Raw genomic sequence first — 15512 nt, 5'->3', positions numbered from 1 at the left:
TTCCTTCTGTAACTTCTGCTGCCCTCATTTCTCACCCTTTTCAGATGTTTTTCTTGTTTTCTGTGGTTAACGACCTTCTCACTGCTATAGTCAACAAGGTATGTGCTCTAATATACAATGTTCTCTAGCGCGCTATGTTGACCTACATGTGGCGCCAGAGGTCCTCGGGGTTCCCCAGGACATTATGTTCATTTATCAACACCATTGCTGGTGTACTTGCTCCTATGCTCAAGCTTCGGCATTGTCAGCATGCATCACAAGTGTTCTAAGCTCTCGACTGTCAACAAAGTCAAGGAGGCTATTGTGCAGTCCACCAGTAATCTCAGAACTGTGCGCTCCAACCTTATGAAGTTGCGAGCCAATCACATAGTGTTTGAGAGGGAGCAGGTCCAGAGTCAGCTAGGTGGGCTTTTCCATTCTTTAACTATTTTGTTATTTTTCTCACTTGTCAAACAGCCGCCAATATTACTGCAAGACAGCTCCTTGTTGAGGCTGCACTTGAGGTGGGCACTGTGAATGATGCAAACACCGACCCTCAGTATCTGGATCACCCTGACTACCCTGACATGGACTACAATATAGGTCAAGAAGAAGACTATGTAGATGAGGAGGATGGGCCACAGGAGGAAGAAGATGAGGCAGTGTTGGAAGGAAATACCATGAGTACATATGAAGGTTCAGCGGTTGATGCTGCACGGGCTCACATTGTATATTGGTAAGTTTCCTTTTTTCGTGGTTTTTACAAATAACAGTTTGTGCAGTTTGCAAGGTAGACATCGCCGCCACCAGCCACCACACAGTTGACTCCAGTGCAACTGTCATTGTCACAGTGCATGGATGTCTCAAATGCCAGCACTTGTTGCAAGCTACTTGCACTGGAAGCACCATGAAGCCATGCCCACACCTAATGTCGAAGCCGGAACATTCGTGTTCCATGTCAGCACAGTAAATATTCTAGGTACATTTTTTTCATGCCTAAGATCATCACAACACCACTCATAAAGTACAGCATTGATGTCTTTAATGTCAGTCCAGCAAGCTGAATTGGCCAATGTGTCACTCATCAATATCAGATTCCTCAGGTGTTCCCCCATTCAGCCTAAAATCACTGTGTCCCTTCAATGCCTCAAGTTATATCATCAAATCCGCCAACATAAACATTCCTTCAGTGTGCAGGCAATGGTCAAAGTACTCTGTGCCCTTCGCAATGTATGTTTTTTGTAATGTGTAGCTACATTTTATTAGGTTTCTACTATTAATATTGTGTTCTAGCACTCATATTTCCAAGCATTGCAGGATCAATTTACAATCACTTTCAATGTCTATCTCGATATCTTATGGCATGTTCAATATTTAGCTAACACTGCATTGAAGTGTGATACTCCTCATTGGCGCATGCTTCACTCATGCCCTGCATGTAACCACAAGGTAAATATTTATTGTTATTATATGATGGTGAGACATGAACCACACTACAGCAAGAGAATGAGCCGACCTTGATACCTGCGAGGATGGATAGCATGGATGGCAACAGCTCATTGAAACGGGTCGACAGCTCCAGACACGCTGATGAGCGCATCTTCAAAACATCATATTTGATACTTCCTGACAAAGTTGACATATTTAAGGATGATGTGCAACTGCAGCCAGGAACATGAGCAGTCACTAGTAACACATCAGGAGGGGCTAGTCCTGCTGATATCTCAGAGATGGCATGCACTGACAATTGGAAGACTGCAAACACAATTTCTGACAACACTGTCAAAGTATTCAAGCAAACAGGTATTTTCATTAATGCCTGTCGACACGGCATGGTCCAGACCTTGGTCGAGATGCGATGAAGCGGAGAACTGTAAGCCTTCTTCTAGCCCTTATTCGTAATCTGATGTCAACAATTTTATAGTGCTAAATATGCTCTTACAACAACAAATAAAGTTCTTGATGTTTATGGTTCGAATGGAGTAAGAGGATACAACATCGGGTGTTCCTATCAGAAGACTGTTGATGCCAGCTCTATCTCCGTCAAGGCACACTCCAACCATCATCACTTCATTGTCAACTCATTTCATGGACATGCCCACAACCGCTGTTGTCAACTTCAGTTCCATCCCTTATATCAACATGGCCTTGGCCTCGAGGACCTTGAAATGTGCGAGTGCATATGCTCTGCATCAAATGCCATAGCTCCTGTCATCCACCACACATCTTACTTTCACTGGCTTCAATTTATCAACCTCCACTTTCAGCAGTGGGATTCTGATTGGTACCTGGAGCTAAGTATGTTTTATAATATTGTTAATGTTCTTGAATTAATGATTGACTCTTGAACTCTAGGTAAATTTTTGTATAATAACTACAAGCAAGCACTTGCCATAATCGATGACCTAAGTCCGGCCATCAAGGAACTAAAATTAGCACTGAATATCTTGGATGAAGACTTCGAGCACTGGAATATGGAGGAGTTTGAATTTCTGGAGACCCTGACAGAGGAAACAGATGAGTACGTTGAGGTGATGACTTTTGTGGAAGCATTACAATCACTTGCCAAAGCTGAGTAAGTCAGCATCTGTTAAATTTTAGATTGTGCTGACACTTGTGTTATTTCAGAGCTGCATATGGCAGTGTTATGACGGTGCAATTTCTGACTTATATGCCTGTAGATTTCACCCCTACTCACAGTCTCCAAAAAAACCAACAAGCCTTCGCAAGAGCTCGAGAAGCTGAACACCATGCAGCTCATCGCAAGCTGGTTCTCGAAATGATTGTTGTCAATGATATCGAGCGTCGCATGGGAATTACGGAAAGATGGCAGCCACAGGATATGAAATATCAGGAGGGTCTAGCATATCTCACCAACTGGCAATTCATTCATGCGATTGAGCAGTTGCAGGGTCTTGTTGTTCAGAGGCTCTTTGAGTTGTTCAAAGCAAACATTGCTGGCACAGGTGTGTGATTTTCGTTTACTTGACATTATTCTAACAAAAACATGAAGGTTACAAACTTTGTCAACATATCTCGAACACTATCACTCACTGGTCAGCAGCCATCCGAAGAGCTCTCAAAAAATATAATCAACTTGCCATTGTTCAAACACTGCCACGAGAAGTCAGTCATAGAATACAGCGAAGTGGCATCATATGCTTGGCTTGGCAAGTTCGATCTCCTCAAGAATTCATGTCATCGCATACTTGCATGTACTGAGGAGCGCAGACGAGTGAATGAAGTGCATCACAGAAGGATTCAGGCTATTCACAATCTCTCTGGTTACTGTGGATCGTGGGGCATAGAGACAAGAAGCATTGACGATCACAGAGGTGGAGATGCAGATGAGATGATGGAAGATTTAAGAGGTACTAGAAGTATTGAGGCTGATGAGGATGACACACTTGGGGATGAGGCTGACTGTTTAGAAGCTTGTATGATTTAGTAGAGTACTACATAGACAATTATATGCATGGATTAAAACATTGACTCGTTCAAGGCGTGATTATTAGCGGTTCAGGTTTACATATGCATATATGGTTTGTGGCTAATGTAGTGCAGAAGTTCATCAATAGTGTGGATGTGCTCATGAGAGAGGGATTCTTTGAACAATTGAGAATGTCGAAGGTGTCTGCCATCGTTTGAGGAGTGAGTTGTGAGAGTGAGATGTGAGTCCGACTTAATTAAAAGTGGCAAGGAAGGCACATAGTATATGCATTTGGTGCGTGACTGAGTAATGATCAGTGATAAAGTGGTTACACCTCAGTGACGCACCAAATACATATACTATGCACCTTCCTTGCCACTTTTAATTAAGTTGGACTCACATCTCACTCTCACAACTCACTCTTCAAACGATGGCAGACACCTTCAACATTCTCAATTGTTCAAAGAATCCCTCTCTCATGAGCTCATCCGCACTATCAAGTGTTCATTGGCTGGATTTCACGTGTGATGGATACAGTGTGTGAATACTGTAAACTTACCAAAAATGCACCCCCTCAAAGTGACACAAGGGGAAACATTGACGGCAGTCGAGGGGGGGACAATCACCTGCCTGCTTGATACTGGTGCTGGAGAAGTTTTGTGAGCTGCCACAAATCACCAAGTGATTTTTGGGGGATGTGTCACTCATGCATTTGCTGTCAAATGCCACCATTTCCTTTTATATTTTTGCCATGCCCCAGCTCAATCTAAATGTTGCTTTGTCTGCTTCCCTCTCCTGTTCAGCTTTGCATTGGAAACAGAACTGCTCAGCATGATATTCTCTGCATATGTCCTCAGCATTGTCTGTGACTCCCATCTTCAACTCAAGATATATAGAGCATCCATTTTTATGTACTGTCTCTTAATAACCCAGGAAGTGTCTAGTTGTAGTCGCCCAAATTGTGGAGGCACATTATCAAACACTGTCCTACACTGTAGGGACAGTTGAGTTCGGATCTACTATTTGGTCTACCACTAACATAGCAGTCACAGACTCTGAAGGTTTACAAAGATGGAAATAAAATAGAATGAATGAATCATCTCAAACTGCTAAAAAGGTATTATTCATGTGTGGTATGTCCTATATTGCTACTGTTGGTGCTCTGATGTATCTAGCCACCACTACTTGACCTGACACTAGTGGGATCTCCTGAAGTTCCAAGCTTCAAGGAGTCATTGCCCTGTCCACTACAGAGGCAGAGTACATCACTGTAGTTGAGGCAGGTAAGTAGATCAAGTGGATGTGCAAGCTGCTGTTGGAATTGAATTTCCCAGTGGGCACTTTGTCTGTTCTTAGGATAGACAACCAGTCTGCTATCTCTGTCACCAAGCACCCAGAGCATCATGGACACTTCATGTTCACTATAGTCAAGTCTCACTCACTGCATACTCACAGTATGCTGTCCACACACATAAGACACTCAAATAGATCGGACATTCCTCTCCTACTTATATGTGATTTATGTGACTGCAGATGATGGTCCAGGATTGGTGTATTTTGATGAGATGGTTGGACATAGTGGTCGAAATGGTTGCCAACTCTATTGTGGTCTTATTGGGCAATGTAAAGGTATATTATAATTTACCTACCCATCTAGCTGTCACAGATGGCTATGATGAAAATGGAGCACAAAATTTCCATTGGTAGGCTGTGGCACTCATCTCAATGTATTCCCATCCTGCTTCTTCCATCATGGTCTCATTGCTGTGATCCATGTGGAATAGCTGATCATAGGGTCAGGACTCACAAAGTAGGAGCCGAGTCATCTGATACTTCTGCATCAGGCTCAGGCACCTGTTTACGGGATTTCCGATTGACAGTATCAGTGTCCTTCAAATTTCAAGCAAGGGCCTATTTCTGATGCCTCTTTCATTTCAGTGTTGGTGAAGCCATGCTCCAGAATTCCTACTATCATGCAGCGCTATCTTAGCTTTAATTGATGAAATTCCAAAATCATCACTTTTGAAGACAATAACGACAGGGCACAATGGGTGTTTCTTGTCAAGAGTTGAATTCACTGCCTCCTGGTACGTCTTAAATGCCATATCCTCCTGCTCACTTCACAGCTTATACACAGCATAGGCTGTGTATTACTGAAGTGCCCAAGCATTGCAAGGTCATATTCCATTAAGATCCAGTCCATGATTAGCTAGTCCTTAACTACTAGGGAATCATTCGCTGCGAAGCGTCCTTGTGTCTCCTCAATATCTACTACTATTGAATATGATGATGAGTTGCATTGCCTATATGCTGGCGCCCGATATTTGGCCAGATATTTAGCAAAAAAGTGAGGGGCAGCAGGCAACTTTAAACTGGCTGTATGATGGTATCAATGATTCAAAACACTGAGTTTCATGGATTTGTACATTGTGAGATAGTCTGAAATTCAAGAACTATATATACCATCGCTTGCTCACTATGTGTGAGGGAGAGTTAGTCAGTAGCTTGCAGCATAATTGCTGCCCCAGAAGCACCCAAGCTCTGGCTGCCAGCACAGATCAGCAGGACTGCACCTTGTGACAGCCTGCCTCTGCAACCTCCGTGAACAAGGAGCAAACATGAGGGCATGAAATGACAGGAGGGCAGGTGGGATACAAGTCACCCTCATCTATTAAATTTACGCCTAGGCCCATTTGTGCGATAGGAGGTTGGTAGGTTGTTTGTACATTAGCCAATGGCATAGGCTGACTTCCAGATGCTATGATCTTCAGACAAGTGTCTTCATTTTGATGAAGCGTGCAAAACCAGCGAGACTATGGAAAGCCGGACACGTGCGCTCATTATTAAGCATCACACATCCATAACAGGCAGTAGAACCCTGTGTACTCCTAGTTTAAATTGTCCAAGAACAAGAGGTGTAGGTAACTAGATATATACACGACGAAGAAAAATCACCATCCATCTACCATTTCATCGTCACTTTCGCAATCCGAGAACTCCCAAACCACCAAACCAGCGTGATCAAGACCAATCAAGCTTTCGTCAATCCCTGTTGTGATATCCAGCTCATCACTGTGTGAAAGAACATCTAGTTGACTGACAGTGTTCAGTGTCTAGCAAATACATCAGTGTTTAGACTGTCAGGATTGGAGACGACAAACCAAGGCCAAGTCCTTCTGCCCACACCACCCATATAATAGGCGCCATTGAGATCCTCGCGAGAAGGTAAGTCTTGATAGTCATCTAAAAGTGGAACAAAATCTTCATCTTCATCATCCTGCAGCTGAATTTCGCCTGGTAACTTGTCAGCAAGCTGGAGGGCATCTAGCAGAAGCCGATATGTGTCCCAGACTGATTGTCGTGTGATAACTGGGTGACTGAGATCGTTGTAGCAATGCTGGATGCATTTGCCTGAAACCCTCTGGGACCAGGTCAAACATGCAATGAGAGGGCTTGATGTAAAGACTTTGGACAAAGTCTAGGGCCTCGGGTTCGATTTGAATCTATGATAGTACCAATATTAGAGTACTATTACAACAACCAAATTGATGTAGCACGTACCTTGAAATCCAATGCTCCAAAATCTTCAGCTGAATGGTAGATAAGATTGGGTACTCCATGAGGAAGAATCTGGATGGCGTGTCAATGTAAAACCATACTTATTGAGAGTAAAACCACAGGCACAGTACTTTGTTGCGGTCATGCCACTTGGCAGTATTGTTAATACGATCCTGATATGCATCGAGCTCCTGCTGAAGCCACGGTATGAAAACCCAACGGAAAACCATCCTGCAAACAAATATTACAACTAACACTTCGAACAGGAGAAAAATGATGCACACTTGAAGGGTATTATTTGAATCATACCAACCAGAATTGACACCATGATCAAGAAGATTCTCGAATCCAGGTGTGAATCACCAGCGCAGTTGAGACCATGTGATCTCTGGCATAACATTCTTCTTCGTTTGCATCCAGCGATGCTTGGAGTGTACCATGTAAAGCTTTGTTGTGATACTGTCGCAGCATGGTATGCGCGTTTGCAATCCCATAGTTTTCGGACCCCGGGTCACTTTGAGTGACCATTGGCATTTCTAAAATTTAAGTCAAACTTAGTATGTTTGTGCTTTAAAACGTGAAACACTTACAACCGAGAGCCTTGATTGTGTTAAGGTAGTAACTCAGAATGAGCTGCAGATTTCGTTTGGAATGCTAGACCCGAATCCACATTATACGACCAGAGAAAGGCTCAACACCGGTATGCAGCCCAAGACCAAATCTGAGCCACTTGTCATGCTGATCGACTGCGAATAAATCATTCATGCCAGCTGCCCAGAAGCGTCTCCTTCGAAGGCGACAAGCCTTGCGCTGATGAACAAGTTTTGGTTCGTACAAAGCAAAGTACTCTGTCACAACCCTCCTAGGATGCGAAACTCATAGGTCAGTAAAATTGGTCCTCACAATGTAAAGATAACTCACCTAGCAACATTCATTTCCCGTTCATGGTATAGTAGACTCACCATTTCACGTGCACCAGCATTCAGATATGTAGCACGTAAATTGAGCATTGCATCATGAATGGTTTTGACTGTGTGATGCTGTTGACAGGTACATTGAAGACCCATTGTCTTTCAAACTTTCAAAAGTGTGGTAAGCCTAGTGTATAATTATTTAACACCTAAATAACTAGATTTAAACACTACTCACCCGATACCGTAGCGAGTTGTGTCGATGTGTTTTTGCAATTCCTGGATAATCTGCTGATCGGTCTGGCGAGCCTTCCAGAGGCGAAGGATATGAGGATGTTTTTATGTTGCAACCATCGAGCCAGGTCAATGTGGGCGCTATGTGTGTGAATCCTGCCACTTGCATTATGAGAATAAACGAGCTACTTCAGTGAGACCTACAGGTATGTGATCACCATCTAATTGACGAGTGGCTGGCTTACAGACTACTGACTCAGGTAGTCGAACCTTACAATCACAAGGCTGCGCCCCTCCTGATCCACGTACAATACAACGAATGATGAGCACAAGGTAGTCCATTGTCATGAACATGGACGTCAAGTTTCGACATGACCTTGATTCACACACACTACAGAGGTTACCGTGTCCACAATCTTGCTCATGTCGGAATATCCACTGTTCCAGAATCCTGCACTTGGCCCTTTGTCTACAGGATTATGACAATATTAATGACTTTGTGACTCACAGAGTACTTAGTGCTGCTGACGTGTCTGAACCTGTACTTATCTTTTGTCATCCACTGGCTTGACCCCACCGCTTGTTATCTACTTGCTGCGTCCACTTTGTTCTCATTTGTTTGCGCCTATGTGGTTCAAACCACCAATGTCAACACCACCTCACTGTGATGCCCTTCAACACAGACTATACTGTGTCGTGTTCGTAGGGACAGCATATGTATGTTTCAACCTCTCAAGTCCAAATCTTCAAGTCCTTTGTGGAGTCTACTCAATCCAGACGAGTCCAGGATCCCAGGATCTGGAGTCTTTGTGTCATGAAATGTCATGGCTTGAGGCCTTCCCAGTACTATTATCTCCCAACTGAATGCTAAGGCTGTCGCACTCTTTACCATAATCTCATTGTTCCTTGTATGTATAATAATCTGAACTACCATATTTAGTTACCCACAACTAAAGTTCAGCTGATACAACATTTCCAGGATCCTTATCAGTTACCATTTGGTGATCTAGGTCACTGCTATAAGAAGCGAGAGATGCGGAAATTTTGTTCTGCTATTGTTAACGACTTGAAATCAGCCAATGAGCCAGTATCTATCAGGGCTTGAGCTGGTCAACTGTGTATGTTATTGGCTTCAGGATTGCATGTTGAAAGTCACGTGTTGTGGCCGAGTTCTGTTGCAGGGCTGGGTACGTATTTTGGGGTACCTGCACCCCAAACAGTGACTTCTGACCTCGAACTGACTATCTCCAAATCACATCCTGTCTTTTTTGGGAGCACCCATTGCAGACTTGTGCTTGTAAATTCATGCATTAGTCATGCATTAGACTTTTAAAAACTGAACTGAACATGTCTTAAGTTCCCAGGTGGGAAGGGGTAAAGGAGCAGAAAACTGTGGTATGGAAATAGGGTAAATATGAAAGCAAAGAAAGAAAGAAACATACATCTAAGGGATCACAAGGTTGATCGTTCCGATCAGGGCGTATTGTGTTCATGTGAGGAGAGAAGCGAAGGAGCTTTTGATATTGCAGACCAGCTCCAGCTGGAATCATCGAACGAGAGTAAACACCTGCATCCTCACACTCCAAATAGTTCAGTTCAGAGCTGAGAGGAGTGCACAGTAATATATCAACAGCTGCTTTGACATGGTTCAAATGGCAATTTTCGAGTAAATCTTCAGCCTCTATGATGAGGGTTGCTGCTCGGAGTTGAGGATTTCCAATCCCGTGTGTTTTCAGCGCATCCCGTAAATATTTTCGATCCTTTGATCCTCTGTCACCGCCAACCTGAGAATAGATTAGTACTTGAGGAATATAGTCAATGGAATGTACTTACTTCAGCAATCAGCGGCACTAGGGCTTCATGGACAAGTATGAAAATTGGCCAGGCCAGGACAGCTGCCTGACTAGCGTGAGCAAACTCCCTCCATTTTGCAATTACATCAGAATGATCTGATAGCCATTCATCCATGGCTACCTTCATATCTTCCAGGTGGATACAATTGGCCGCTGAGGACCATGACTTGGAAGTCGATGTGTTTTGACTGGGGCATGAGCCCTTGTCCTGAAACTGATCTGAACATTTGTTGGACCATATATTAACGTGGGACATTCAAATAGAGAGGTTGTGGTCAACTTCGGTGAGCTGCAGGCATCGATTCAATGCAGGTAGCATGGTGGCCATCACCTGGCCGACGGTGGTTACTCCGGACTCATCCGTTGTAATGTTGACACCCTGTAATACAGCAACAGGCTGAGGGTGTTTGCCTAAGTTGCTGTTGAGGCAGAGGTGAATCTCTAATTTGACCACCCATGGGTCGAAGCCTGAGCCTGGGTGTGCGCCATCCTCTCCTGTATCGGGGTCGGAGAGTTGGTTGATTGCCAAAACCTTCCATGAGATGATAGAAAATGTATTAGTGGGACATATTTTGAGAGATGGAAAGGTGTTTTTAGCCTGTTTTTTGTAAGTGGCAAAGATGATTCCACTAGTATTTCCTGCTAGAATCGCCATGGCTTGTGAAACCACAAGGGATAGGGATGGTGTCGACATGGGGGCAAGGAAAAGGTCGACGGAAGCACCGCACTACTTGTACCAGAATTTTAAGTGATATGATGGGCTCACAGCTTCGATTTCAAACCAATTGATTTTCACTCAGGAAGATATCGACGATCAGTCGCATGGTTGAGCTTCGATGGCAGTCCATCCCGAAGCCAGATTGGTTCACCAAAGTGGCAACAGGTAGTGTTGTGGGCAGAACTAATTCAAGGTAGTTCTGCTGGCAGAACTGGCAGAACCTGGCAGATGGCAGAATTGTGTGTCGTTTTCATAGCGCTAGAGGTACTAATTACATGGATGTAAACCGCTTGGCAGCAGCATAGAATTAATATTCCAAGTCCCATCTTTGTTTGCATCATGATCGGCAATATTTATATTTCTTATGTTTGTTGACATATTGTCTGTGGGAATATGGTTGTGAATACTTGTATGTTTAAAATCTCTCCTAAATATCATTTATCTCAATGTGTTACTTATACCTTCCACTGACAGATACTGTCAAACTATATATTTTTTGATTATCACAAGACAGCAACCAATCCACCTGTACCTTCGATTTGTTTTTTGCAGATCAATGATGTTGTCAAGAAATATATTATCAATCATTAGTACCTCACCAGAGACTGTCTCTCTTTTTTCAATTTTGCAGCATAGTAAGCTCAAACACTGACACCTGTGTTGATTTATTTGATATTGGAATTCAAAGGGTTGTCAGGCTAAATCCTGCTTTAAGGTAACACTTAGCTACAGAGTGTTGGCTTGCCAAACCAGAGTAAGCTGAATGTGTTTTAGCCACAGAGCATGTTGCTCATCTTGGCTTATAGAATTTAAGACAGTCAAAATGCCTTTGAAAGGCACACATCTTTGAGTGGCTCAGTTAGTCCATGCCCTCTGATCTTGCTATTGTTGTTGTTGTTGTCACCATTGTCACCACCATTATCTGATCCATAATTACCACCATATTCATCACTCTCCCAGTCCTTTGGAACCCTTTGGAACATGTCACATGCTAGAAATTAGGCTAGAGGAACTTGTAGTCAACAATCTAAAGATACAGCAAAAGAGAAAGCTTTTAGTGTTAGCATGATAATGCCAGCAGATGAAGACAGCAACATACAGAGTGCTCCTACACTTCCAGCTGCAAAGAGAAAGGGGATACAGTGGGAGAAAACCCACAGTGCTCATACCTCTCAGCTCATTGTCTGGTGTAAAGCCAATAATGATGCACACATTCAATTATTCTTGGATTCTGTAAAAGATGTGAAGGATCAAGGCAGGAAGAAAAAGCAGAGTGGGACACTGAAGGAACCTACTACCTTCAACTTGTGTCCTTGATATTTTCAAATGATGAGGATCCCAAGATGCAGCTTCTGTTTTTACAGAACCCCAATATGTTATCAAGCCTGTTGAGACATGATTCAGAACATAAGTACCATCATGATCTTTTGAATTCTTGTGTCATATCTGTTACTGATTAGATGTTTTAGGCTTAGAAAGAAACTGTTTAATAAGGCTCTCAAATAGTTTGATGCTAGAATGACATATGAGGACCTACAGAAGGACCCAGAGATGAAAACACTGATTGGTGGGTTGTGCTCCAATCTTATGATCTTTTATTTTATTTTCTTGCAGATTCAAAATTCAAAAAGTTCCCATGGTGGCCAGACCTCCATAGCTGGTGGAGAACTAACCCAGCATTCAATACTGCATCATCATCTGCAGATCCTGGACAAAACTTCGAATCTGCTGCACTATAATACTACAGTGGGTCTGGCAGTAACAATGTACAAGTCCCCAATACAAATGACCCTGACAGAGACAACAAATTAGAACTGGAGGAGGGGGAAATTGATTAGATTAATAATACCTATCGAGAAGGTCTTAATCCTATTCCTTTTGTGGACAAAATTGTAGAGGAATCCATTGATAATGATACCATCATATGGGGCCCATAGATCAGTTCATCACTCATAGATCTACATCTGCCATATTTCCTTCCTTCCCACATCTTTGTCCTCCTATCACTCCGATCTCAACACATCCTTGTCATCAAAATATATTTTCACTCAACTTTCCAGAGCCTCTGCCTGATGACAGTAATGTCCAGTCTGACAGCTGTCACTTGTTTTTCTCAGGTCTCAAGAAATCTACTTCCAGCTGTGATGTCATACCACAGGACTCAGAAGATTCTGATATCAGTGCTAGCTATGTAATGCAGGGCCTTCATGTTAATTCTTGCCATTGAAGTCCTGCCATTCAAAGATATTTGGTAGTGCAAGTCATGAAACTGTCTGGAATGTCTACTCATAGTGGGTCACATCAATCATCTCATCCCCCATCACACAAGTACACCAATGACACTTAGACTTCTATTGCTACTGAGCACCTTTCTGACATAGCGGATGTGCTTATCCAGTTGATCAGTGAAAAATGTGATAGTTGGACTGAGCACTACAAGCAACTAAAGCTTGAGAGTGACATCTGGTCCAGGGATCTCAAAGTATGAAATGCTAAAGATAAACAAGAACATGCCATGCATCTTGCTGGACAAGACTTTATGCACAAATGCAACCTCATGGGTCAGCAACTGAAGCAAACAAAGCTCAAACTTAAGCTTGCCCACACACATCAAGAAGAGGAAGAGATGCAAATTCAGCATATTGCAATGGAGCAGGCAGGGGGTCAGAACAATTAAGTATCATGACATCATCTTCATTTCTTACTTGTTGGTGTGTGTTGTTGTTGTCTCTTACTTATTCTCTTTGTCACTTTTTGGTCGATCTACTGCAGCAGCTGTTGTTTTAATAGATTGTACTGATACATGGATTTTTCTGTGCAGATATCTACTGATTAAGGACACAAAGCAAATGAGCCATCAAAGTGTTATGAAAATCTTGTCCCTCCATGCTGATATAACTCTCATCCCCTTGTCCATCATCCTCTTCATTATTTTTATCTGTCATTCTTAACCATGTCCTGCCTAGTTAGCTCTTTGTTAAAGTCTTTACCAGAACTTGCAATACTGAGGTGTTCCTCAATCTCTACAATAAAATTATGAAGAATAAGGCAGGAGCGGATCCACATGTTTGAATAGTCTAAATCTTTCTTGCCCTGGATTGAAAATTGAAGCTCTTACAGGCTCTGAAACCTGCCCTTCAACGAGCTGAAAAAGTGTTCAGAGCAAACACAGACCTATTGATATGTAAGTACTATGTTTAACTGATGTTGTGCATGCAACTTACCTTTGAAAGGTGGTAGTTAAATGTCTTCTGGTCTCTTGTCAAATTCCCCCCCAATGGCCATTTGAATAGCATCGCACGCCATGTTCGCACAGCATATGCAGAGTCTACCCATAGCCATTGGCCTTCACCAAAAAAACTCTTCTGGTGTCTGCGCAATCCCTACCTTTGGATGGGGAACCATCCGTTGGTTCCACAACAACACATCAGCAATGAAATGTCTCGCAGCCCGAGACTTTGAAGATCTCCTGCAGGTGAACTTACACTCACCTCGTTTATTTATTCATTTAATTATATTGTAAACTAGCATGCTCTGCTTGTCTTTGAAGGAATCCTCATCAATGAGGAATCAAAGGACAAGGAAAAGGCTATCCATAACAAGATTATATTGGACCTTCTCTTTGACCTTGCAGCATGGCATGCATATGCCAAACTCCACCTGCATACTGATGACACCCTCACATTTTTCGATTCAGCAACTGTTGCTCTGGGTCAGTCCATTCGCAAATTTCAGTGCACTGTGTGCAAACATTATCACACAATGGAACTTCCACACGAGCATGCTGTCCGTGGACATCAACAGGCTGCACTCGCCTCAAAACAACTAGGAGCATTGCATACCGTCTCTGGTCCAAAGTTAAAGAGATTAAATTTGAACACCTACAAATACCATGCGCTCACCAATTACCCTAACACCATCTGAGAAAGAGGTATAACTGATAGCTTTAACTCGCAGTTGGTATGTACTAGTTTAGTTCATTTACTATCATCTTCTAATGTACCCCCAGGGAGAGCTTGAATACCACCTGTCAAAGCGCCAGTATCTACAAACACCCAAGAAAAAGGATCAAACGACATGCAGTATGACCTCTCAGGATGCAATTGAACACTTGGTGAAGAAAGTCATTGCCACACATGAAACCATTGTCGCGCAGAAGGCCAATCCCAGACCAAAGTGTCTCCACACTTCCCCCATAGATCATTACTACATCACCAAGTATTCTCATGAAAGCTTTGATCTCATGGCTTGGTTAGTAGATTTGGCCGATGATCCAGCAGTTAAGGTATGTCTTTCTGTGTATACATTTTACTCAAGTTTCATTGCATATTTTTTTAGAACTTGATCCCTCGCCTGAAAGACCATTTGCTTGCCCGCCTCCATGAGCTTGAATATAATGGTGATGAATACAATTTTTCTGATGAAGACCATGACTCTGAACTCATTGGTGAGAATAAGCTATTTCAGCATAGCACATTGTGTATTAACTAAAGGTAGTCTGTGCTGGCTGTGCCTCTGAGCTTAACAAGCTCAGGAGTGCCGCTGGTCAGATTTTCAAGCTTCCACAGTGTTACTTCACCATCTCATATGCTCACAACACAGAAACTGAGATTCACCAGCTACTTGGCACCACTGGCAAAGCCGACGAGTCATATCCGACTCTGCCACCTATGTTGTTTCCAGGGAATATTGTCGACTGCAGTCATAAAACACTGTTTGGTAAGTGGCAACTTATTGCTAAGGTGCGTTGTCATTCACTTCATTCACATTTGACATCTAATCTACACTGTATCGATAGACACTGAGCTGCTGCCTTAAGGGCAGGAATC

General features: G+C 42.8%; 3 protein-coding genes across 3 annotated transcripts; 1 reads left to right on the top strand and 2 right to left on the bottom strand.

Annotated features, from left to right (window-relative positions):
* Positions 1 to 1794: 1794 nt before the first annotated feature.
* F5891DRAFT_1131540 (uncharacterized protein) lies at positions 1795 to 2558 on the top strand (the record flags this gene model as incomplete). The annotated part of the gene is made up of 3 exons (XM_041364678.1): positions 1795 to 1877; positions 1904 to 2277; positions 2335 to 2558. The coding sequence occupies 3 exons, from the start codon at positions 1795 to 1797 to the stop codon at positions 2556 to 2558; spliced, it is 681 nt and encodes a 226-aa protein (XP_041218188.1).
* Positions 2559 to 6360: 3802 nt separating this feature from the next.
* F5891DRAFT_1131539 (uncharacterized protein) lies at positions 6361 to 8537 on the bottom strand (the record flags this gene model as incomplete). Its single annotated transcript, XM_041364677.1, has 13 exons — positions 6361 to 6505; positions 6571 to 6806; positions 6838 to 6912; positions 6971 to 7039; positions 7099 to 7198; positions 7250 to 7308; positions 7346 to 7481; positions 7554 to 7600; positions 7628 to 7829; positions 7889 to 8007; positions 8047 to 8065; positions 8117 to 8178; positions 8505 to 8537. The coding sequence occupies 13 exons, from the start codon at positions 8535 to 8537 to the stop codon at positions 6361 to 6363; spliced, it is 1302 nt and encodes a 433-aa protein (XP_041218187.1).
* An 896-nt stretch (positions 8538 to 9433) lies between these two features.
* F5891DRAFT_1197558 (uncharacterized protein) lies at positions 9434 to 10659 on the bottom strand (the record flags this gene model as incomplete). The annotated part of the gene is made up of 4 exons (XM_041368505.1): positions 9434 to 9502; positions 9555 to 9896; positions 9946 to 10173; positions 10246 to 10659. The coding sequence occupies 4 exons, from the start codon at positions 10657 to 10659 to the stop codon at positions 9434 to 9436; spliced, it is 1053 nt and encodes a 350-aa protein (XP_041218186.1).
* Between the last annotated feature and the right edge of the window lie 4853 nt (positions 10660 to 15512).

Source organism: Suillus fuscotomentosus (assembly GCF_016647785.1).
Source record: "Suillus fuscotomentosus strain FC203 chromosome Unknown F5891scaffold_125, whole genome shotgun sequence".
NCBI classification, from domain to species: Eukaryota; Fungi; Basidiomycota; class Agaricomycetes; order Boletales; family Suillaceae; genus Suillus; species Suillus fuscotomentosus.
Note: the sequence above shows the minus strand (reverse complement) of the source record. Positions and strands in the feature narration are given on the sequence as shown.